The sequence below is a fragment of the Mesoplodon densirostris genome, chromosome 1 (genome assembly GCF_025265405.1).
Source record: "Mesoplodon densirostris isolate mMesDen1 chromosome 1, mMesDen1 primary haplotype, whole genome shotgun sequence".
Taxonomy (NCBI): domain Eukaryota; kingdom Metazoa; phylum Chordata; class Mammalia; order Artiodactyla; family Ziphiidae; genus Mesoplodon; species Mesoplodon densirostris.
Window position 1 is genome coordinate 211,269,519 of NC_082661.1, and position 24,964 is coordinate 211,294,482.

The 24,964-nt window shown below is 39.9% G+C and overlaps 1 protein-coding gene across 6 annotated transcripts in view; it reads left to right on the top strand.

Annotated features, from left to right (window-relative positions):
• Nucleotides 1-24,964, top strand: part of HERC3 (HECT and RLD domain containing E3 ubiquitin protein ligase 3) — a 143,201-nt gene that overhangs the window by 54,875 nt on the left and 63,362 nt on the right. For 5 of the 6 annotated variants that reach the window (XM_060115054.1, XM_060115087.1, XM_060115077.1 and 2 more), the window contains exons 8-16: nt 1,307-1,437; nt 2,224-2,384; nt 4,592-4,668; nt 8,045-8,169; nt 10,016-10,075; nt 13,195-13,306; nt 13,741-13,930; nt 15,265-15,428; nt 15,561-15,674. In XM_060115054.1, coding sequence (XP_059971037.1) covers nt 1,307-1,437; nt 2,224-2,384; nt 4,592-4,668; nt 8,045-8,169; nt 10,016-10,075; nt 13,195-13,306; nt 13,741-13,930; nt 15,265-15,428; nt 15,561-15,674 — 1,134 coding nt within the window. Of the gene's footprint in view, nt 1-1,306; nt 1,438-2,223; nt 2,385-3,859; nt 3,963-4,591; nt 4,669-8,044; nt 8,170-10,015; nt 10,076-13,194; nt 13,307-13,740; nt 13,931-15,264; nt 15,429-15,560; nt 15,675-24,964 lie in introns of those variants that run through there. The other variant, XM_060115096.1, reaches the window with a different exon arrangement.

Sequence of the window (24,964 nt, forward strand, 5' to 3'; positions counted from 1 at the left end):
ATAAATAATAATAAATAAATTTTAAAAATAGAAAATAAAAATATGAGGATAATACATTCAAATCAGTTATTATTAAGGGAAGCTAGTGGTGTTTAGGGTATGTTCTTCAACCTCCTGAGACTGATATCAGGGAAAAATACGCCCTTTCAGAAAAGATTCTAGAATGCCACTGTGAGAAAGAAAGTGCTAAGCTGGCCTGACCCTTTTGGCATTTCTTTGGCATAAATTTGTTCTTAAAGTGATTTTTTTCTACTATGGAAGTAGTTCCTGTTCATTATGGAATAACTGTAAAATAAAGAAGGATTCTAACTCAAAAGAATCACTGTTAATATTTTGGTGTTTTCAAAGCAGAAATAGAGACACAGACATAGAGAACAAACGTATGGATACCAAGGGGGAAGAGGGGGGTGGGATGAATTGGGAGATTGGGATTGACAAATACACACTATTGATACTATGTGCAAAATAGATAACTAATGAGAACCTACTGTGTAGCACAGGGAACTCTACTCAGTGCTCTGTGGTGACCTAAATGAGAAGGAAATCCAAAAAAGGGGGGATATATGTGTACGTATAGCTGATTGACTTTGCTGTATAGTATAAACTAACACAATATTGTAAAGCAACTATACTCCAATAGAAAAAAATATATATATTTTTGGTGTTAAAAAATAGTTCAATGTTTATATAACTTTCAAATATATATAGCAATATTCTGTGTTCCTTTAAAACAAGCCATTTAAATATATGTAAAAAAGAAAGAACAATGTAATTAATGTTTTAAAATTATCTACCTATGTCTTTTGCTTCTAAAACAGTTACATCTAGAGAGAATGAAAAGATACTTTCATGTCGAACAAATACCATTATAGATTCACTTTAATAAAATGCCTTAGCATTTGTTCAAATACAGCTGCTAAAAAGATCTTACTTTCCAAGGAATCTGTGGAGCATTTAATTTCTTACATATAAATGATCATGCAAAATCATCTCATTTCACCTATCTTTTTCTTTTTTTTTCTTCTTATTAACACATCGTTGTACTTTTAAACAACTTTCAGAATTTATAGATGGCACACATTCCCTTGAGCAGTACTGTCTTTATTCCATAAAAGTGTAGTCTTAAGTTCTTTTTAAATTATTTTTCCGTTTAATCAACATTCCAAAGAAGTGACTTGGCTAAGTATCAAGCGAGCGTAGCGTTCTTATACAGACCGTTGTGATATGAACTTTGTATACAGAGGCTAAAGGAGTGTATGCAAACTCAGAGACACAGTGCAGTCATGTGGTATTTGCTCCTTGTTAGAGTGGAGGTGTGTTTACCTTTGGTGCTGGTTCCTGTGGGCAACTTGGACATGATTCCATGAATGATGAGGTTAATCCAAGAAGAGTTCTGGAGCTGATGGGCAGTGAAGTCACTCAGATTGCCTGTGGCAGGTGAGTGCTCCTAAGAGCTTCCTCATAGCTATTAAGACCCAGAAATGGATCATGTCTTTGTAGTGATGGAGAATGTGGTTAGACCCAGCCACCATCATTTTAAGAAATCTTAACTGCATGCACACCTATGGTGAAAGTTTGGAGAGAGTCCGATCTGAGCAGGGTGTGGTGAGGAAGGGTTTTAGAGAAGCAGAGCCACCTGGGGCCAGTATGCTGCTTTGGGGTAAACAATAGCACGATGTGTGGGAGACATGAAGAAAGGAAAAGTGAGAGAGCCTCAAAGAATGTCTTGGGGGCTTCCCTGATGGCGCAGTGGTTGAGAGTCCACCTGCCGATGCAGGGGACACGGGTTCGTGCCCCGGTCCGGGAGGATCCCCCATGCCGCGGAGCGGCTGGGCCCGTGAGCCGTGGCCGCTGAGCCTGTGCGTCCGGAGCCTGTGCTCCGCAATGGGAGAGGCCACAACGGTGAGAGGCCCGCGTACCGCAAAAAAAAAAAAAAAAAGAATGTCTTGGAAGTTTTGCTGGTCCACCCCGCCTCTTCCCACCCATCCCAGATGCAGCAGGCCTTCAGCTCTTTCCGAGGAGTCTTGCCATCATCCCGATGACCTAGATTATCAGAGAAGGATGGTGTTACGAAGAGCCAGCACTGCAAAAAAACAGGCCCATGGGAACACAAGGGGCACCCTAGGAACTGCAGTGCTCCCATGTGGAAGTGAACAGTCAGAGTGTGTATTCATCCATATCAGAAGGGATGCTGATGGGTTAATTTACATTATTTTCCCCCAGACAACACACCTTAGCCTTTGTGCCTTCTTCTGGACTCATCTATGCATTTGGTTGTGGAGCAAGAGGTCAGTTAGGAACTGGACACACTTGTAATGTCAAGTGCCCATCTCCTGTGAAAGGTTACTGGGCCGCCCATAGCGGCCAGCTTTCAGCCAGAGCTGGTAAGAGTGATTTTTATTAGAATTTAATGGTATTTTAAATGCTAAAAACAATTGTTTATAGAACACGTATTTATTTTTTACCTTGAGGTCTTTTGGAAGGAAAGCATGTGAAATATTTTCTTTTAATGTCAATCAACAAGTGTTTGAGTACTCACTATGCATGAGGCTCTATAGTTGAGAGCCTAGAGAATAAAGCAAAACATGTCATTTTGGCCCTAAGGACCTTGATGGTGGTGTATACATTTTATTATTGTTGCTGATAATGAAAGTTCACGTTTATTGAATGCTTAACCAAGTTCCATAACCATGCTAAGCACTGAAAACAACCTTAAGAACTAGTGGTTATTATACCCATGTTGGAGATGAGGAAACTGAGTCTTTAGGAGGTTAAGTAACTTGCCCGAGATGATACAGATTCGGGGAACAGGATTTAAAACCAGGTCTGCCTCATTCTGAAGCCTGTGTTCTTTTTTTTTAATTTTTAAAAATGTTACACAGTTTTTAAAGATTACACTCCATTTACAGGTATTACAAAATATTGGCTATATTCCCGGTGTTGTACAACACATCCTTGTAGCCTATCTTATACCCGGTAGTTGGTACCTCCCACGCCCCCATCCTATATTGCCCGCCCTAGTTCGAACGAACCACTAGTTCGTTCTCTATATCTGTGAGTCTTAAAGCCTGTGCTCTTACTGCTTGTACTGTGTTACCTTTCCTTTAGGATTACTATTTTGGTCAAAACATGACATGATTTCTTTTCATGCCATTTTTTCCTTCTCTTAGAAAATAGTTGAATTTTGTACCATTTCGTTTCAAAATAGTTCCATTTCATTAGAAATCAAAATAAGGCAGTCACTCAGTAAGAGTGACTTGAAATAATAAATCCAGAAGCTTAAATGCAGCTGGAGAGTCATTAGAAGTGTGATTTAATAATTAATTAATTTTGATTTTGAAGACTATAAAATGACACTTCTGGCTTGATCAGAATTTTATTTTAACCATAACAATCATAAGTTCCCTGCTGGATTATAAGAAATTTAAGTATAGGGATGGAGTCTTTTCCTCTTTATAAACCTGGCATACAGCACAGGACCTGGCACAAACTTCTCACTCAATAAATATTTATGGAAGGAACATATGAGCATCTAAAAATGTAGTGGAACTTAAAATATAAAATAAACAAGATTTTGTTTAGGTGATGTTCCCCAAAGTGAAAGAATGGCTTGGCTTGGTGTCCTCTTCTCTATCATTTGTAAATTTCTTTTTCTTTAAGGCATTGTACGCATGTTAGGAATGCATATATTTAAGAAATACACCAATGTGAAAAACTCAAACATTTTATAGATTAATTTGAAACCACAAAGTTTTTGAAGTGTTTAATTACCGCATAACTTATGTGATCATAAATCTGTGCTTGGATGTTTGCCAAAGTAGGTAAATTTCAATTTGTTATGTAAATGCTGTGGTTTTAGGAACCTTCATGGTAATGTGGGAGCACAGAGGAAGGCATCAAGGAGTATTCCGGTTAGAGGAAGTCTGAGCTGTGTCTTAAAAGGATGATTTGGAGTTAGCCAGGTAGAGGACTGTGAGTGGGTGGGCAGTGGTGAGTACCGTGGAATTGCACATTCCAGGAGCACCTTTCCAGTTATGCTCTAGGAGGCGCCCTGTAGGGAGAATGCTGTGTGCACTGGGGGAGGCAGAGGAAGAGGCGTGGAGGTGCGAGGAAGTGTGGTGTATTAGAAATAAAAGCGAGGTGGTGGTGGGGGTGTGTCAGCACGGGCGCAGTATGATGGGAGGCAAAGCTGAGGTAGGATGTGGAGGACCTCCGGAGGCAAGCTGCGTCCCCAGGGGCTGCAGACCACCACACTCAGGTGCCGAATGATTTCTTAGCAGATGTTATGGTTCATGGTAGTGACTGTTTTAAACTTCAGGGCAGTGGCATGACAGAGTTAGAATGAAAAACAGAAACGAGGTCAGGACTAGCTGGCAGTGGGGGGGAGGGAGGGAGGGTTAGAGTGGAAGATACAGTTTTATATGTTTAATTTTAACTGAAGTAGAAACAGTCCTGGGAAGAGAGCCAGGGGAGGAGGTTTCTTACTTCTCGGACAGAATTAAATGGATAGGAAACCCTTCTGAAGCATATTTTGGAATATTAGAAAAACGTTAATTGTTGAAAAACACGCTCTTGAAAATTTTTTTGACAGATCGCTTTAAATATCATATTGTTAAGCAGATCTTCTCTGGAGGAGACCAGACTTTTGTACTTTGCTCCAAATATGAGGTAAAGTTTTCTTTTGACTATTATTTTGGGGGTGGAATAATGGTGAACCAATATTTATTTTAATAAATAATTACATGAGAGCAACGTTACTCTTTGTTTCTACCAATTTTATTCTGTTAAAACAAGCCAACTAAACCTTGAGGTCCTCTCCATTTTGCTTCCTTGAAGTGCCAATAATTTTCTTGGTATTTTAATCCCAGAGTTCTAATTTATAGTTGAAGATGATTTATTTATATCTGGATTTATCCCAAAAGAGACTTAAGGAGGCCTTAGAGAGTTCATACTTACTTTGGGATTATCTGACTTCCCATTCTTTCCTTCCCTGTGAAGTAGCCACAAATGCTGGGTATTTGAGAGCTCTCTGGGTTTGTTTGATGTGATCGAGCCTACACGAAGTATAAGAGATGCCGCAGTATTCAGCTCCCCTTTGTTATTTATCATCTGCTCGTAGCACCACACTAAAATTTCCCTCAGATTGTCTCCTGCATCACTGTGGTGGGTAAGTCAGGAAGAATGACATTCTTTCAGGGGTGGAGGTCGAGGAGGACGTGGGCCAGGTATCTGTGGCAGGGCTTTAATTCACCCCCCTCTCTGGACGAGAAATCAGCGCCACAGATTTGTTTTCTGCTTTCCACCCCCTCCGCTGCTCTTAGGCTTCCTCTCCTCTCTCCCTCCCCACCCCTCTCCCCCACTGTCCACCTTGCTTTTATTCACCAAGCACTTAGGTAGTGCATTGATCCTTATCTTCCCCTGAAGGAGCAGGGACAGGCAGTTGGTGATGACAAAGGAATCAGAATAGGTTGGAAAGAAAATGAGGGTCTGTGGACACAAGGGGCCTTGTCGCTGCTGGAAACTCTCCGCCTCTCTCTGATACTTTGCCATCTTTCAGTACGCCATGTTCTGGCCTTCTAGTCAGTATCATTCTATGACGTTGGTATTAAAGGTTGTGGTGGAGTCGGAGGCTGCAGGTTGGACAGCTGAAACTGACAGTTAGCTATTTTCCAGGTCAGGATCCTGGAGAAAGTTCTGTTGAGTGCAGCCATCTGGGGTGATTTGGAACTGTTACTTTTAGGACCAGCTTCAAGTGCTTTACAGAGAAACCTTGAGAAAAGCTGAGACTATCCTTTGTTCCTTTAAGATGCTAATAAAGCGAAACATGAAAAGCCTTGAATCTCTGCAGGATAATAACTTTGTGTCCACAAGTAGTAGAGTTTGAAGTATTCATTTCCCTATGAAACTGGCTTGATTAACCAACTTCAGTTTTCCTGTGAAATTCAACATAAAACTTTGTTTCATTTCTTTTGTAAATATGGTATCTGATATTTTTAGTTGGCTTTTAAATTTACTGTAATTAACACTGTTGGGACTGGAGAACAAAACGTTGATGAGAAGGAAGTGAAAGTAGCATATTGTTGGAGAAATTAAATTTTCCAGGTTAAATTTTAAACAACTGTAAGAGCTGTATGCATTAAAAATGTAAGGTAACAAAGAAACAAGAAACTAAAAATAGAATATGACTTAGAAAACTATTGTTTGTTTGTTTGTTTGATTTTGAAGTATAATTAACCTACAACACTATTTTAGTTCCTGGTACACAACATAGTGATTTGATATTTCTATAATTTCAAAATGGTCACCACAATAAGTCTAGTTAACATCTGTCACCGTACAAAGATATTACATAATTATTGACTAAGACCTAGGAGTCTTAAAAAGATGCTGATGTCTCTAGAGATTCTGATTTAACTGGTCTAGAGTGTGACTTGGCTGTCGGGATTTTTGAAAGCTCTGGTGATCCAAAGTGCAGCCACAGTTGGGAAACACCAACCTAGACCAATTTTTTTCTTTTGGGGCTGTATGTAATTCTAAGGTATGGAAAATCGACGCTTTTTCTTGAGTCTTTATGTGATTCTGAGGTTGCACTGCATCCAAGGCATCTGTGGTTTATTGGACTTGCGATGAAGACCGACAGAATAGTTCTATGTTTATATTTTATTGTAAGTATGTGTTAGTGTCTATGTTCAGCTACCCCTTTGAATGGGGGAAGTAATTAAAATTTATATAATGACAGTGGGTTGTAAGACCATGGTGGAGAGGCAGTCTTGTTTGTGTGTTCTCAAGTGTCTGCTTTGTCTTATAGGTTTTCTCTATGTAATCCAAGATGGCTTTTGTTCTCTCAATAGATGTCTGTGGTCATTTTCGTCAAATAATTATCAAGAACAGATGATCATAAACTTTGACGAGCATCTCTGATTTGTTACATGCCCTTCTCCTTTTCCATTATAATGATATCTAAACTCATAACTCTGAGAAGATAACCAAGAAAATTTACTCAGAAAGTTGTGTTTTTATGTGCAGGTGCAAAGGAGAAAAAGTGATCATCTGGTTAATGTTTTAATATTACTTTTTTCCTCCTTTTTAGTGACAAGTACAGGAGGCATAAAGCACTCTCAACTTCTTCTTAGTTCTAGCTCAAGAACAGGATTTGGGGAGAATAAGTTGAAAAAGAGCGATTTTAGGAAATAGAAGTGCTTATATTATTATTATTTTTTAATCTCACTGAAGAAAGGACGTACAGTACAGTGCTGGGCAGCATTTGGGATTTTCAAGGCTATTATTGACATGTCCTTTCCGTTACCTTTCTTATAAATTTATAGCTCTATACTTTGAGCAAGACATTAAGAGACATTAAGTTTTCAAGGATTATTTGCAATACAGATTGTAACTGAACTCTGACTTTTTATAATACATTTTGTTGGAGTTTGGTCAACAGTTATGGCAAATGATTAGTAATTTATAAGCCTTGTTGTTTTGGTGATTCAAAGCAGAGTGGGAAAGAAGCCTGAAGAAGTCATATTGGTTTGGTTTCTCTGGGGAGTGTGCTAAAGGGCCATCCCATCTTCAGAGCTCCCCATGGGATTGGCTGAGGCCTCTGTTACACTGAGCTGCAGTTCACCTTCTCCTTCGGCCCAATCCTACCTCCTTCATCCCTAAGGAAATGTGGTTCTAAAGCAACCCCCACCCCTGAACATAAATCTCAGGCTCAGAGTCTGTTTCCCAGAGGAATCTTACAGGTTTAAATCCTGCTGGAGGCAAGGGGACTGGGTCCTGGTACCACGCCCCCACCTGCTGCTGGGTGGGAAAGGACCGAAGCACTAGCCCAGGGCAGCACAGCTGGGAGCCCTCAGGAGTGTACACTCTCGGCAGCTGGGGGAGTGAGCGCCTCCATTCTGAAGGGTGGGAGGATCTGGCAGTGCACCCCAGCTCCTGTATGTAAGTGCAACACAAAGTGGGGAATATATGGGGAGAGGGAGATGAGAAAAGATCCATGCCGTTACATAGTTTCTCTTTTTTATTGTTATATTTAATCCTTCAGAATTCTTCTCCTGCTGTTGACTTCAGGATGATGAACCAAGCACATTACACCAGTTTAATAAATGATGAAACCATAGCAGTTTGGAGACAAAAGCTCTCAGAACACAACAATGCAAATACAATCAAGTATGTGGTTGCTTGTTTTCATTTTTTTTCAAAGTGTGTTGGAACTTCCTAGCTTAGTGATTTTCCCTACTTCCATATTGAGGTTGTGAATATAAATGGAGTTTTACATTTTAGGGAATCATTTTTTGGGGAGGACATGTTTATTCAGGATTTGGTGCCCTTAGACCCAGATAACGTAATAGGTTGTTCCCCCATTTTCTCACAGAATGTATTCCTCAACTTCCCTTGTTTGGATCTTCATCCTGACTGATGAAGGCCTGAGTTGGCCTTTCTGCTAAGAAAACTCAGTGTTATTGTTTAACTCCAAGAGTTTCTTCATATGCATATTCCAAAGCTTCCCAAATCTAAGACAGCTTATTTTACCTAATCTGAGTAATTTAGCATTTTCACATTCAAAATGATCAGTTGAGATAGTAATTCGGTGTCAAGTAGAGAAAAAAGTACAGTTAAAGGACTGAGGCCTTTCAGCAAGTTTTCATTCTTAAGAGAATTTTTTTTAAACATTTTTACACATTTTATTGGCTTTCCTCAGCTTTTCCATTTTTCTGCAGAGTCTAATTCTTGGGAATGAATGAATCAGGCTGAATATTAGGTGGTGACGGTTCCCAGAAATGTGTATAAAGCATCTTGCTTTATGATAGAGATCGTAGTGGAGTAAGTGCCCAGGGCCCTAAACTTTGGGCACACCAGCCTTTTTTTTTTTTTTTTTGCGGTATGCGGGCCTCTCACTGTTGTGGCCTCTCCCGTTGTGGAGCACAGGCTCCGGATGTGCAGGCTCAGCGGCCATGGCTCACAGAGGAGAGTGCCTGTGTACAGGGCAGGGTCCGTGGCATGTGGGATCCTCCCAGACCGGGACACGAACCCATGTCCCCTGCATCGGCAGGCAGACTCTGAACCACTGCGCCACCAGGGAAGCCCCAGGTGGCAGCTTTTTGAGTGGAGGATCATTGGGAATGCCCTAGAGCACCTCCATGGCGCTCCTCCGAATCCCTCTAACTTTGGGTGGTTCTGCTGGGACGCTCAGGCTGGAAGGTGGCAGGGAAGGGGCTGGGGGACTAGACTCACCGTGGGAGGGGTAGGGGGACTGGGACCTCCTTGGCTGGGACCTTGACACTTCACTAATTCTTAGTTTTCTTATTTACAAAAGGACAGGATGCAAGAAATGGTCTCTAAAGATCTTTCCTGACCCGGATTCTCTGATTAATAGAAGTTGCTGTGATCCCCTCCTCAACCGTATATTTGTTTTATTCCTTCCCTTTTCCTTATATTAACTAAGAAAGTCCGGGGTTCCTGACTGCTGTTTCACCCTGGGTCCTCAGAAACTAGCGGTTTCCTCAGAAACTATGTAATCTAGATAATAGGAATAAACACTTATTTCACGTATTTTTCGTTTCTTTGTCAGATGGGTAACAAAATAGAAGGAAGTACTTGTTTGGTTATTAATTCGCAAAGATACTTTCTGTGTTTGGTAAATAACAGCTTCTCTTTTTTTGGTTTTATTTTGTGTTCACTTTTGGAGGTGAGGTGGGGAGTGTCTTAGATGATTGATGGGAAAAGAACGCTCAAGATCATTATTATTAGGCCCAAGAGTTTTCTTTTGGTAGCTTTGATACCATCTTTTTATTTTATTTTAACGTGACTTAAGGAAAACTTAAGCTCTTGTCCATTTTGAGACATGACACAATGTTTCTCTAAAGCAATGTACATTTTCCGAGGCTCCACCTGGGTAAGAAAAAGCAGCTATTAATGAAACCCTGGAATAGAGGACTAAACCTGTCGTTTAATGCTTAAACAACCATTTATTTGTAATTATTAAAGGCTTCCCTCCCTTTTTCTTCCTGAGCAGTGGTGTCATTCAGATAATGTCTTCTGCAGCCTGTTGGAATGGAAGTTTTCTTGAGAAAAAGTAAGTGATTTAGAGTCTTTAAAAAAAAACCAGGAAACCCCACATGTGATGCAAATACTTACTCAGCAAAGGCCGTGAAAGACTTCTGTTCTCTTTGATGGTGGTTGGCCTTAATTCAGTGGATAAGCCAATGATTTGCACAGAAATTGGAACGCCCAGTGATGATGAGTGAGAGGACCTCAGGAAGAGCCATGCTGATTCATGCCTGGTTGGCAGAGGAGCAGGTTACCAAAGAGAGACAACGGCGTCTCAGAAAGGGTTGCTGTAGTCAAAAGTAGTATTTTTCAGGGTATTCCAAAATGTTAATCGTTTTTATTCTTAAATTCTTAATTCTTTAAATAATCTCCTTGGTTTCTTTGATTTGCTTTCCCATAGTTTTTTCTTTTCTCAGAAAGAGTGAATTTAGGGAAAAAGTTCCAAAGAGGCTTCAGGGACTCCTTGGACTCAGGGCCAGCCCAGCCCACCAGGAAATTACATTTGGCCTGAACTCCCAGGTTGTAAATAACGTTTCTTTGCTAGGCCTTATCCCTTCTGCAAATATCCCCCTCAGGAACTTGGTGCAGCAGAAGGGTCTTGTCATAGGTTTTGATCGTTGGTGATCCCAAGTCCTGACCGTCTTTCTATCCTTTTCCTGCCAGTGACAAGGCTCATGAAATCCCACGAAGACTTAGACTTCAGTTCTGTGTGTGAATCTCATCTCCCACTCCATCCCTGCCCCAAATTCTGTCCCTAACTGGGTTGCAAGAGATTGCTTCAGAAACTCTGTTCAGTTACAGTTAAAGATTGCAAAGTCATTTACTTGTATCATTAGGGCAACTGAAATGAGCTCATCCAGTTCATTTCAGAGTCAATACTTAGGCTTTTCCTCCAGGGAAAAATATTCTGTATTGTGCTAATGTTGGTCTTTTAGAATAGTGGTTCTCAACCAGGCTGATTTGCTTCCCCTCAGCAGTCTCTACTGACATTTTTTGGTTGTTAACAGTGGTGGAGAATATACTACTGGCATCTAGTGGGCAAAGGCCAGAGATGCTGCCAAGCGTCTCACAATTCCACCCACCCAGAAAAGAATTATCCGACCCCAAAAATCAATAGTCCCAAGGTTGAGAAATCTTATTCTAGAAGGACAGCTTTTTATGAAAGTTGGGAATGGCTCTTGGCCGGATTTCTTAGGCTATCCATCCTTAGTATCATGGATTCTGTAGCTTTGTGGGTAAAACCTTTATTTTTTAAATGGACTTTGGTGCTATTTCTGGAGTTTTGCTTCTCCTGCTTTATGTAAAATACATCGTAGTAAACCAGTGAAAATGAAGATCCAGTTTAACAAAGCATAAATACATGTAGATAAAATATTTTGTTTTTTCTTAACAGTATAACAGAAGGTACTTCTAAGCATATGGAAGGTTACATATGGGACATTGGAATTAATTTCTATGTTTTGGGCAAATTTATTTTTATTTTTATTATTATTTTTTTTTTTTGCGGTATGCGGGCCCCTCACTGTTGTGGCCTCCCCCGTTGCGGAGCACAGGCTCCGGACGCGCAGGCTCCGGACGCGCAGGCTCAGCGGCCATGGCTCACGGGCCCAGCCGCTCCGCGGCATATGGGATCCTCCCAGACCGGGGCACGAACCCGTATCCCCTGCATCGGCAGGCGGACTCTCAACCACTTGCGCCACCAGGGAGGCCCCAAATTTATTTTTAGAATGGCAGTAACAAAAGATCCAACAAACAAAGCCTAAGTAGCTCTTCTTGTTTGACCACTTAGGTTCCAATACGTATAATTATGTTTTTTTCCAAATGTTAGAAACTCTACTTATTTTTTATAGATTAAAACAATGATGTCAGATGGTATTAAAACTATCTGAATGTGTCTGTTACGCATAAACAGAAGGCTGTTTTGCAAATAGATAGTTCTTTTGTAATTAACAGATGTGGTATGTTCAAGAGTGGGAATTTAAAAGAGACGTTCTGCAAGTCTCTAAAAAACTAAGACTTTATTTAAGGTTAGAAAAATGATTAGTTGCTAGGAAGTTAAAAACGGTAACAGTGAAATTAGTCCTTGAGTGAATGTAATAGTATTCCTTGTGTTAACTGAGCGAGGCATTAACTTTGCATTTATTGTAGATCTGATTTTCTAAAAAATACTTGCTTTAAACTTGGCATTTGTTGATGAGTGGGCCAGTTTGCACAAGGGATGTTTTTTGCACCTAGGCATAGCATCTATGTCTAGTTCAATGTACCACAATGACGGAAAGAGTCAAAAATGCAAAAGTAAATCAGGAAAAGAACACTGTGCATATAAATTTCAAGACAGCCTCAAATTGAAATGATCCTTGTACTTTGACCTGAAGGAAAAAAGACTTGAAAAAAAATTTTTTTAATTAATTTATTTTTGTCTGCATTGGGTCTTCGTTGCTGCACGCGGGCTTTCTCTAGTTGCGGCGAGTGGGGGCTACTCCTCACTGTGGTGCGCGGGCTTCTCACTGCGGTGGCTTCTCTTGTTGCGGAGCACGGGCTCTAGGTGCACAGGCTTCAGTAGTTGTGGCTCACGGGCTCAGTAGTTGTGGCTCGCAGGCTTTAGAGCGCAGGCTCAGTAGTTGTGGCGCACAGGCTTAGTTGCTCCGCGGCATGTGGGGTCCTCCTGGACCAGGGCTCGAACCCATGTCCCCTGCATTGGCAGGTGGATTCTTAACCACTGTGCCGCCAGGGAAGCCCAAGACTTGAAAATTTTAAGATCATCTTGAAAAAGGGATTCTAGAGAGATTTATTCTGTCAGGTTTCCCCAAAGTTAATGTTTTTGTGCATCTGGTCTGCCAGGTCAAATTTAAATCTGATCCTCTGATCAGTATGTAGAGTATGCATTTTGTTGACAGCTTTGTAATTCCTACCTATCAGAGTGTTTGCTTTGTTTTTCTTTTATAACATATTTTTTAAAATTAATTTTTATTGGAGTATAGTTGCTTTATAGTGTTGTGTTAGTTTCTACTCTACAGCAAGATGAATCAGCTTTACATATACCTATATCCCCTCTGTTTCGGATTTCCTTCCCATTTAGGTCACCACAGTACATTAGGTAGAGTTCCCTGTGCTATACATATTTTTTTGTTTTTGTTTGTTTAGAATTGATGAGCATTTTAAAACAAGTCCCAAAATCCCTGGGATTGACCTGAACTCAACTAGAGTGTTATTTGAGAAGTTAATGAACTCTCAGCACTCCATGATTCTAGAACAGGTATGTTTTTTTACTTTTACAAAGTGTATGCTTAAAAATGCATTTTTGCATTGAAGTAAGTTGACTTTGAAGAGAAAAAGAAAGAGGAGGATGAAAAGGCAGAAGTCTTGTATAAATCATAACTCTGTAAAATACTCACTTTGGAAGAAAAAAAAATTCACTTTGGGAATTTGACCTGCCTTTAACTTTCTGGCTTAAGTTTTTCTACGGAAATGCTCCCTCAGAGTGTAAGGTCTGTGCGGGCACAGATCTTTGGCTTTACTTTTCACTGATGTATCCTGAGTGCCCAGACCAGTGCCTGGCTCATAGAGGGTCTTGAGTACATACGGAATGAATGAGAGTTGAGAGTCTCTCAAATAGTTTATGAATTTAGAGATCAGGGAACTAGATCTCAGGTGTGTTTGAATTTCTCAATACTCTTTTCTCTCATGCAGATCTTAAATAGCTTTGAAAGTTGCCTGATTCCTCAGTTGTCAAGTTCACCACCAGATGTTGAAGCAATGAGAATCTACTTAATACTACCGGAGTTTCCCCTGCTCCAGGATTCCAAGTATTACATAACGTTGACTATTCCCCTGGCTATGGCCATTCTGCGGCTGGATACAAACCCCAGCAAAGTCTTAGGTGATTCGCTGCACTGAATACCAGAGGTTTTGTGCTTTTTATTTTATTCGTGTGACCATTGGCTCCTGGTGGATTGACATGCAAGTCTGTTTGTTGCCATTTCATATCCTTAACACTTAAAGCTTTTCTTTCTTTGCTGTTAATTTCTAATTTGCAGTTTGAACAAACTGAACCATTATTTAGGTTATTTGAAATGATTTACACCAAACTAATCTTGATTTTTAAATATTCACAAAGTTAGATTATTAGACTTTATTTTTTTCTCCTCCTACACTGGCTAGTGGTTAATAGTGCCTCAGAATTAGTGTCCATCTGTTGTTTTTTCTCTTATACCTAATTTAGGGGGTGGGAGTGAAATGAACAGTTGTGGTGTGATACACGGGTCTCCAGAAAAGGAGAGGAAGAAAATGACCTAGTGGAGACTTACCGAATGTTTGTTTTGTTTTTCTTTTTTAGGACAGTTGAGTCCACACTGATTTTTGCAGGCTACGGACACTTTGCTGAGATAAGAACCTTCCGTTCCTCAGTGAATTGGAGGGTGTCTCTCATGGGAGTAGAACCTGAGGTGTTTTTATTAATCAAATGCAGGACGTCTGTCACCTGGCTTTTTCCTTTTATTTTTTCCTGGTAACTTTTTTTTTAGGTATATTCACTGCAGCTCAGTAACTTCTGCGTTCCGTATGGACTAGGATGTTAGTTGAGTGTGGTCTCCCCGTGAGTAAAGAGACCTGTGTGGCTCAGGATGGAATACTGGCTTTTCCATATGGCTTCCACCTTTTGTAGAAGGTGGAACCATTCTACAGATAATCATGAAAGCACTAGTCAGATGTGAGTCTTCAATTTTTTTTAAGCTCAAAAGCCCTTTGGGGCATATTTTCTCAGGTGTTCTAATAGACCGTGAGGTAGAGATAGCAATCTTTGAAGGAATATTACCTGACTTTTAATTAAAAGTTCGGGGTTTTTTTTTACAGGACTTAGGTGGTGGCTGAGAAGAGGGCTAAAAGGACGAGGATATGTGAATGCTCCTGCCCGAAATATGTGCCTGAGCATCTTGTCCACATGTGCCCTTGGAACTGAACTTTTAGATTAGCCTTCTGGATGAGTCCTTGAGGAAAAAATCAAATAAAGCTTTATAACAAAGCTCCAGGATTCTCGTACAGCTGCTACTCTCTCCAGAAATGCTTTAATGGATTCTTTTTAAAGTTAGTTTTGGGAAACTGTATTTTAGACTAATGCTTATCTTCTAGCTGGAGCAGTTTTTAGCTAGTAGGCAGAAGACATCAATACTTGACGAAGATCCCATGTTGAAATATGTCTTTCCTTTCTTTCTAAAGATAACTGGTGGTCTCAGGTATGCCCGAAATATTTCGCGAAGCTGGTAAACCTCTATAAAGGTGCAGTCATTTATCTACTGAGAGGAAGAAAGACATTCTTAATTCCTGTGCTGTTTAACAATTATGTTACAGCAGCGCTCAAGCTCTTGGAGAAATTATACAAGGTGAGCATAGAGAAGAGCCAGAGGGGAGAGGGATGAAGAGCTAGTAGGGTAAAATGATCTACCGAGATGTTCTATGGGAAGCCATTTACCAGTTGCCTGGGTCTTAGTTGTCCTTGTTTTGTTCTTCATCAGGTAAATCTTAAAGTGAAGCATGTGGAATATGATACCTTTTATATTCCTGAGATTTCCAGCCTTGTGGACATTCAGGAAGACTACCTCATGTGGTTCTTACATCAAGCAGGCATGGTAAGAATTCATGTAAAGCATATCTGAAAGCTTTAATCTTTTCTCAGAGTACAAGGGCAAGAAAAGCACATCTGAACTCTAAAATTTGTCCTTGACTTTGATGTTAGTGCTATACCTGTGTTTTATCAGCTGGCTTTTGCAGTTTTGAAACACTGAAGTGCTTTGAGTAATCATAAGCAGTCACAAATGGGTAGTCACCCAGAACACTATAAATTTTAACTAGTTGCCAACATTAAAAAAATCAAGGTATCTAAAGTAGTCAAACTCATAGAAAGTAGAATGGTGGTTGCCAGGGTCTGGGGAAGGAGAAAATGGAGAGTGGTCGTTGAATGGGTATAGACTTTGTTTTATTTATTTATTTTTTTAATCGAAGTAGAGTTGATTTACGATACTGTGTTCATTTCAGGTGTACAGCATAGTGATTCATATATCTATATCTATTCCTTTTCAGATTGTTTTCCCTTATAGGGTATTACAAAATATTGAGTATAGTTCCCTGTGCTATACAATGGGTCCTTGTTCATCTGTTTTGTACATAGTAGTGTGTATATGTTAATCCCAAACTCCTAATTTATCCCTCCCCCCATCTTTCCCCTTTGGTAACCATGAGTTTGTTTCCTATGTCTGTGAGTCTATTTCTGTTTTATAAATAAGTTCATTTGTATCAATTTTTTAGATTTCACATATACGTGATATCGTATGATATTTGTCTTTCTCTGTCTGGCTTATTTAATATGATAATCTCTAGGACTTTCAGTTTTGCATGATGAAAAAGTCCTGGAGATTCACTGCACAATAATGGGAATGTAGTTAACACTAATGAACTGTACACTTAAAGATGTTAAAGATGGTAAACTTTATATGTCTTTTACCACAATTTTAAAGAGTCAAGACACATAGAATGTATTTCTGGCTTTTCTTGAAACTTGGAAGATCTGGCAACGTGACCTGTCTTTCCAGATGGTGCCAGTTGGCTGGAGTTCAATGGGGGCTCTTTGGGTGAGGGTGAGACCTGCCAGAGTCCCACTGCAGCTTGACTTTGACTCTGAGGAAAGGATCATTTACTAATTGTCTTCATCTAACAGCTAGCCTACTTTAGTCATCCTGTGTCAGCTGCCTGAACCCTAGTGGCTTCCTCTGACTTGGGATTACGTGTGTGAAAATGTCACGTATCCCTGACCTGTTTCTCGCTATGTGTGAGAACTGCGGGTTCCTGCCTGCCACCCTTGGCTTGGCTTCTCAGTTTGATTGTAGACTGGGTTGGGATATATGCAAGTCTTTTTAGGATCCCCCATCTGTGGATTATGTATAAATTTGAGTGGTGTCAGAAAACAGAGTGATTATTTGGTTGTTATATTTAGTGAAGCCATGCATAGCAGACACATTTGAGGTGAGTCCTTGCCAATTTAGCAGATTCATCACTGACATTTAGGCAGTATTTCCCTGTACCCTGTAGGGCTTTTGGAGGTCAGTAGCGGTTTCCAAAAGCAAGGCATTTAAATTGGTTTATTTAATTAAGGAAGATTTTTTTTCTTTGTTAAATAACAGATGATCAATGCTAGACACAATATTGTGTTTTTAGTAAGACTTCTGATTACTTTAAAAAACCAAAATCCTTTTCAAAAAAGTGGATGAGTCTTCAAAATGGGTTTACATGGAAATTTAACATGGAGGCTAGCAGTGAACTCTGTTTTCACCTGCTGATTTAGAAATTGTAAAAAGATGGCTTCCCTGGTGGCACAGTGGTTGAGAGTCCGCCTGCTGATGCAGGGGACCACGGGTTCGTGCCCCGGTCCGGGAAGATCCCACATGCCACAGAGCGGCTGGGCCCGTGAGCCATGGCCACTGAGCCTGCGCGTCCGGAGCCTGTGCTCCGCAACGGGAGAGGCCACAACACTGAGAGGCCTGCGTACTGCAAAAAAAAAAAAAAAAAAAAAAAAGAAATTGTAAAAAGATAAGCCTCTCTGTTTTATCAGTTTGTGAATACTCTTTGAATCATAAAATGTTAAGAGCTGAAGTAAGCCTTATGAATTATTTAGCCAACTGCTTTGTTTCTAGATGAGAAATTGGAGGCCCAGAGAAGCTAAACAATTTTCCCACCAATTCAGTTAGCTTAAAAGCCAATTTTTCTGACTTCTAATCTACCCTTTCTTGCTGCTGAATAAAATAATTCTAATGAGCCCTATTTCTTTTTGACCCTGAAAAAGAAGTTGCTGGTGTTAAAATATAGGTTACCATGACTGTGGTCTCTGAATGGAGATACTTAAGTGAGCAACTTTTATAGCTCCTTTCCCTTAACATTTGATAACCAGAGATAAGTCTTAAATACCAGCTGCTCATCTCCTCTTCAAAAATTAGTTATTATAGAAAGATAGAAAATCAGGTGAAATTACTGTGTGACCTTTTGTGGTTTCTGTGGCATTTTTTTCTGTTATACAATGCTATTAGAAATTAAAGTTTATATTTCTTCCTATCTTGGATTTTAATGTAAAATGCTAAAGCTATTTCATATATTGATTCATGTTTTTTTGACTACTTTTTTTCCGAGGTATAATTGACATGTAACATTATATTAGTTTCAGGTGTATAACATAATGACTCGATACTTACATACACTGTGAAATGATCATCACAGTAAGTCTAGTCACTGTCTGTCACCACACAGTTACAAATTTTGTTTTTCTTGTGATGAGAACTTTTAAGATTTACTCTCTTAGCAGCTTTAGCAACGAAAATATGCAATGCAGTTTTACTGTCTATAGTCACTATGCTGTGCATTATACCACTGTGACTTATTTATTTTATAACTGGAAGTTGGTACCTTTGACCCTCTTCACGCATTTTACCCACCCGCTATCCCCTCTCCCCTCTGGCAACCACGAAACTGTCTCTTTATCTATGAGCTTCTTGTTGTTTTGCTTTGTTTTGTTTGTTTAGATTCCAAGTATAAGTGAAATAATACAGCATTTGTCTTTCTTTGTCTGACTTATTTCACTTAGCATAGTGCCTTCAAGGTCCATCCAGGTTGTTGAAAATGGCAAGATTCCATTTTTTTTTTAATGTCTGAGCGTTACCGAACCAAACTCGGGTCCGTTTGCCTGCACTCAGGAAAGCCAGTTTCTGACACCGGGTTGTGGGAAGGAAAGTGAAGCATTCACTGCAGGGTACCAAGCAAGGAGTCCAGGGAAGCTAGTGTTCAAAACACCTGAACTCCCCGTGGGTTTCAGGAAAGCGTTTTAAAGGCCAGGGGAGTCGCAGAGTATGTAACCTGCCTGTGCACAAGTCTCTGGTCGGTTGCTGGTGAGGTAACGGGGCAGTGTCACATTGTCAATCCTCAGGCTCCGGTAGAGGTCTGGGGGCTGTGTGCTCCTGCTCATCAGGTAGTTAGTCTCTTCCATTTGGTGGTGGTTTTAGTATCTGCAAGACAACTCAGGAAAGATGCATCAGGTACTGTTATCTAGGTCCTTCAGGGGAGCTCCAGCAGCGGGTATGGGGGAGGGGCCCATCCTGGGAAGGCCCCATGGGGTCCTGCTGGGTTACAGGAGTACTGTTCCACTGTGTGTGTATACACCCCATCTTCTTTATCCCTTCATCCATCTGTGGTCGCTTCGGTTGTTTCCATATCTTGGCTAATGTAAATAAGGCTGCTATGGATATGGGGGTTCAGAAATCTTTTCCAATTAGTGTTTCTGTATTCCTTGGATAAATACCCAGAAGTGGAACTGCTGGATCATATGGTGGTTCTATTTTCAATTTTTTGAGGAACCTCCATACAATTTCCCATACTGGCTGCACCAGTTTAAATTCCCACCAGCAGTGCACAGGGGTTCCCGTTTCTCCACATCCTTGCCCACCCTTGTTATTTTTTTGTCTTTTTGATAATAGACATTCTGACAGGTGTGAGGTGAAACCTCACTGTGGTTTTGGTTTGCATTTCCCTGATGATTAATGATGTTGAACATCTTTTTGTGTGCCTTTGGCCATCTCTATGTCATCTTTGGAAAAATGTCTGTTGAAGTCCTCTGCCCATTTTTTAATTGGGTTGGTGTTTTTGTTTTTTGGTTGTTTTTTTTTTTTTGATATTGAGTTGTATGAGTTCTTTGTATATTTTGGACATTAACCCCTTATCAGATATATTGTTTGCAAATACCTCTCCCATTCTGTAGGCTGTCTTTTCATTTTGTTGATCGTTTCCTTTGCTCTGCGGAAGCTTTTTAGTTTGATGTAGTTCCGTTTGTTTATTTTTGCTTCTGTTGCCTTTGATTTTGAAGTTGGATCCAAAAAATCATTGCCAAGACTGATGTCAAGTTGCTTACTACCTACGTTTTCTTCTATGAGTTTTATGGTTTTAGGTCTTACGTTCAGGTCTTTAATCCATTTTGTGTTAATTTTTATGTATGATAAGTAAGATAGTGGTCCAGTTTTCTCCTTTTGTATGTGCCCGTCCAGTTTTCTCAACACCATTTATTGAAGAGACTGTCCTTTTCCCATTGTGTGATCTTGCCTCCTTTACATAAATTAATTGGCCATATATGCATGGGTTTATTTCTGAGATTAACTTAACACTTTTAAATGAGAGTAATGAACAGTAAGTGGATTTCCCCCCAGCTTTACTGAGGGATAATCAACATTATTGTATATATTTAAAGTGTGCAGTATGATGATTTGATATACATTGTGAAATGATTACAAAGATCAAGTTAATTGACACATCCATTACCTCACATAGTTAACTCCTTTTCTGTGTGCTTTGAGAATGCTTCAGATGTACTCTCATCAAGTTCCCAGTATTTAATACTGTTATTAACTATAGTCACCATGCTGTGCTTTAGCTCCTCAGAGCTTACTTATAACTGAAAAGATTGTACCCTTTGACCTATATCTCCCCATATCCTCCCCTGTTCCCGCCCTAGCCCCTGGCAACCACCATTATTCTGTTTCTGTGAGATTGGCTTTCTTATTTTTCTTAGATTCCACATATAAATGATACCATACAGTGTTTGTCTCTCTCTGTCTGGCTTATTTCACTTAGTGTAAAATGCCCTTTAGTTTCACCCATGTTGTTGCAAATGTCAGGATTGCCTTCTTTCTTATAGATGAATAATATTCCTTTGTGTGTGTGTGTCTGTCTGTGTGTCTGTCTGTCTCACACTGTATGAGTTTTTTTTTTTTTTTTTTTTTTTTTGCGGTATGCGGGCCTCTCACTGTTGTGGCCTCCCCCGTTGCGGAGCACAGGCTCCGGACGCGCAGGCTCCGGACGCGCAGGCCCAGCGGCCATGGCTCACGGGCCCAGCCGCTCCGCGGCATATGGGATCCTCCCAGACAGGGGCACGAACCCGTATCCCCTGCATCGGCAGGCGGACTCTCAACCACTTGCGCCACCAGGGAGGCCCTGTATGAGTTTTTATGTGTTCAATTTTTTGCCTTGGCAGTAGCCGAGGCAGTATAGCATACAGTTCAGAGCATGTGCTTTAGTCAAAAAGAACTGGGTTCATGTCTCAACTCTGGCCTACGACCTATGTGACCTTAGGCAAATTACTTAATTTCTATGAGCCTAGCATCCTCATTAATAAATGTGAATTATAACAGTACTGTGAGAATTAAATGGGAGAAACCATGGAAAGGCCTTACTTGTCAGAGTACCTAGTGCCTGGCATATCATAAGCCCTAATAACTGTTTTTCAGTAAGCAGTCTTGGGCACCTACTGTATGTCATGTGCCTGCTACCACTGGGGATGGAGACACGTACAGGACATGGTGGCTGCCTCTGTGGGGTGTTCAGTATAGTGCAAAAGGAATTACAGAGGGACATAATATGTATGGGCGAAGGGCTATGGTGTATAGAAGCAACATTCTAAAGTGGCTGCTTTGTGCTTATTTTATTTTATTATTATTATTTTTTAACATCTTTACTGAAGTATAATTGCTTTACACTGGTGTGTTAGTTTCTGCTGTTTAACAAAGTGAATCAGCTATACATATACATATATCCCCATATCTCCTCCCTCTTGCGTCTCCCTCCCACCCTCCCTATCCCACCCCTCTAGGTGGTCACAAAGCACCGGGCTGATCTCCCTGTGCTATGCGGCTGCTTCCCACTAGCTATCTATTTTACGTTTGGTAGTGTATATATGTCCATGCCACTCTCTCACTTCATCCCAGCTTACCCTTCCCCCTCCCCGTGTTCTCAAGTCCATTCTCTATGTCTGACTCTTTAGTCCTGTCCTGCCACTAGGTTCTTCAGAACCATTTTATTTTAGATTCCATATATATGTGTTAGCATATAGTATTAGTTTTTCCCTTTATGACTTAGTTCACTCTGTATGACAGACTCTAGGTCCATCCACCTCACCACAAATAACTCAATTTCATTTCTTTTTATGGCTGAGTAATATTCCATTGTATCTATGTGCCACTTCTTTATCCATTCATCCGTCGATGGACACTTAGGTTGCTTCCATGTTCTGGCTATTGTAAATAGAGCTGCAATGAACATTGTGGTGCATGACTCTTTTTGAATTATGGTTTTCTCAGGGTATATGCCCAGTAGCGGGATTGCTGTGTCGTATGGTAGTTCTATTTTTAGTTTTTTAAGGAACTTCCAAACTGTTCTCCATAGTGGCTGTATCAGTTTACATTCCCACCAACAGTGCAGGAGGGTTCCCTTTTCTCCACACCCTCTCCAGCATTTATTGCTTGTAGATTTTTGGATGATGGCCATTCTGACTGGTGTGAGGTGATACCTCATTGTAGTTTTGAATTGCATTTCTCTAATGATTAGTGATGTTGAGCATCCTTTCATGTGTTTGTTGGCAATCTGTATATTTTCTTTGGAGAAATGTCTATTTAGGTCTTCTGCCCATTTTTGGATTGGGTTGTTTGTTTTTTTGACATTGAGCTGCATGAGCTGCATTTGTATTTTGGAGATTAATCCTTTGTCAGTTACTTCATTTGCAAATATTTTCTCCCATTCTGAGGGTTGTCTTTTCATCTTTTTTATGGTCTGCTTTGCTGTGCAAAAGCTTTTAAATTTCATTAGGTCCCATTTGTTTATTTTTGTTTTTATTTCCATTTCTCTAGGAGGTGGGTCAAAAAGGATCTTGCTGTGATTTATGTCATGGAGTGTTGTGCCTGTTTTCCTCTAAGAGTTTTATAGTGTCTGGCCTTACATGTAGGTCTTTAATCCATTTTGAGTTTATTTTTGTGTATGGTGTTACGGAGTGTTCTAATTTCCTTCTTTTCCATGTAGCTGTCCAGTTTTCCCAGCACCACTTACTGAAGAGACTGTCTTTTCTCCATTGTATATTCTTTCCTCCTTTATCAAAAATAAGATGACCATATGTGTGTGGGTTTATCTGTGGGCTTTCTATCCTGTTCCATTCATCTATATTTCTGTTTTTGTGCCAGTACCATACTGTCTTGATTACTGTAGCTTTGTAGTTTAGTCTGAAGTCAGGGAGCCTGGTTCCTCCAGCTCCGTTTTTCTTTCTCAAGATTGCTTTGGCTGTTCGGGGTCTTTTGTGTTTCCATACAAATTGTGAAATTTTTTGTTCTAGTCTGTGAAAAATGCCATTGGTAGTTTGATAGGGATTGCATTGAATCTGTAGATTGCTTTGGGTAGTATAGTCATTCTCACAATGTTGATTCTTCCAATCTGAGAACATGGTATATCTCCCCATCTGTTTGTATCATCTTTAGTTTCTTTCATCAGTGTCTTATAGTATTCTGCATGCAGGTCTTTTGTCTCCTTAGGTAGGTTTATTCCTAGGTATTTTATTCTTTTTGTTGCAATGGTAAATGGGAGTGTTTCCTTAATTTCACTTTCAGATTTTTCATCATTACTGTATAGGAATGCAAGAGATTTCTGTGCATTAATTTTGTGTCATGCTACTTTACCAAATTCATTGATTAGCTCTAGTAGTTTTCTGGTAGCATCTTTAGTCTTCCCCATTTATAGTATTATGTCATCTGCAAACAGTGACAGCTTTACTTCTTCTTTTCCAATTTGGATTCCTTTTCTTTCTCTTTCTTCTCTGATTGCTGTGGCTAAAACTTCCTAAACTATGTTGAATAATAGTGGTGAGAGCAGACAACCTTGTCTTCTTCCTGATATTAGAGGAAACGGTTTCAGTTTTTCACCATTGAGAACGATGTTGGCTGTGGGTTTGTCACATATGGCCTTTATTATGTTGAGGTAAGTTCCCTCTGTTCTTACTTTCTAGAGGGTTTTTAACGTAAATGGATGTTGAATTTTGTCAAAAGCTTTGTCTGCATCTATTGAGATATAATATGGTTTTTCTCCTTCAATTTGTTAATATGGTGTATCACATTGATTGATTTGCTTATATTGAAGAATCCTTGATTCTTGGGATAAACCCCACTTGATCATGGTGTATGATCTTTTTAGTGTGCTGTTGAATTCTGTTTGCTAGTATTTTGTTGAGGATTTTTGCATCTATGTTCATCAGTGATATTGGCCTGTAGTTTTCTTTCTTTGTGACGTCTTTGTCTGGTTTTGGTATCAGGGTGATGGTGGCCTCGTAGAATGAGTTTGGGAGTGTTCCTCCCTCTGCTATGTTTTGGAAGAGTTTGAGAAGGATAGGTGTTAGCTCTTCTCTAAAGTTTGATAGAATTCGTCTGTGAAGCCACCTGGTCCTGGGCTTTTGTTTGTTGGAAGATTTTTAATCACAGTCTCTATTTCAGTGCTTGTGATTGGTCTGTCCATATTCTCTATTTCTTCCTGGTTCCGTCTCTGAAAGTTGTGCTTTTCCTAACATTTGTCCATTTCTTCCAGGTTGTCCATTTTATAGGCATAGAATTGCTTGTAGTAATCTCTCATGATCCTTTGTATTTCTGCAGTGTCAGTTGTTACTTCTCCTTTTTCATTTCTAATTCTATTGATTTGAGTCTTTTCCCTTTTTTTCTTGATGAGTCTGGCTAATGGTTTATCAATTTCGTTTATCTTCTCAAAGAACCAGCTTTTAGTTTTATTGATCGTTGCTATTGTTTCCTTCATTTCTTTTTCATTTATTTCTGATGTGATCTTTATGATTTCTTTTCTTCTGCCAACTTTGGGGTTTTTTTTTTGTGCTTGTTTCTGTAATTGCTTTAGATGTAAGGTTAGGTTGTTCATTTGAGATGTTTCTTGTTTCTTGAGGTAGGATTGTATTGCTATAAACTTCCCTCTTGGAACTGCTTTTGCTACATCCCATAGGTTTTGGGTTGTTGTGTTTTCATTGTTATTTTTTTCTAAGTATTTTTTGATTTCCTCTTTGATTTCTTCAGTGATC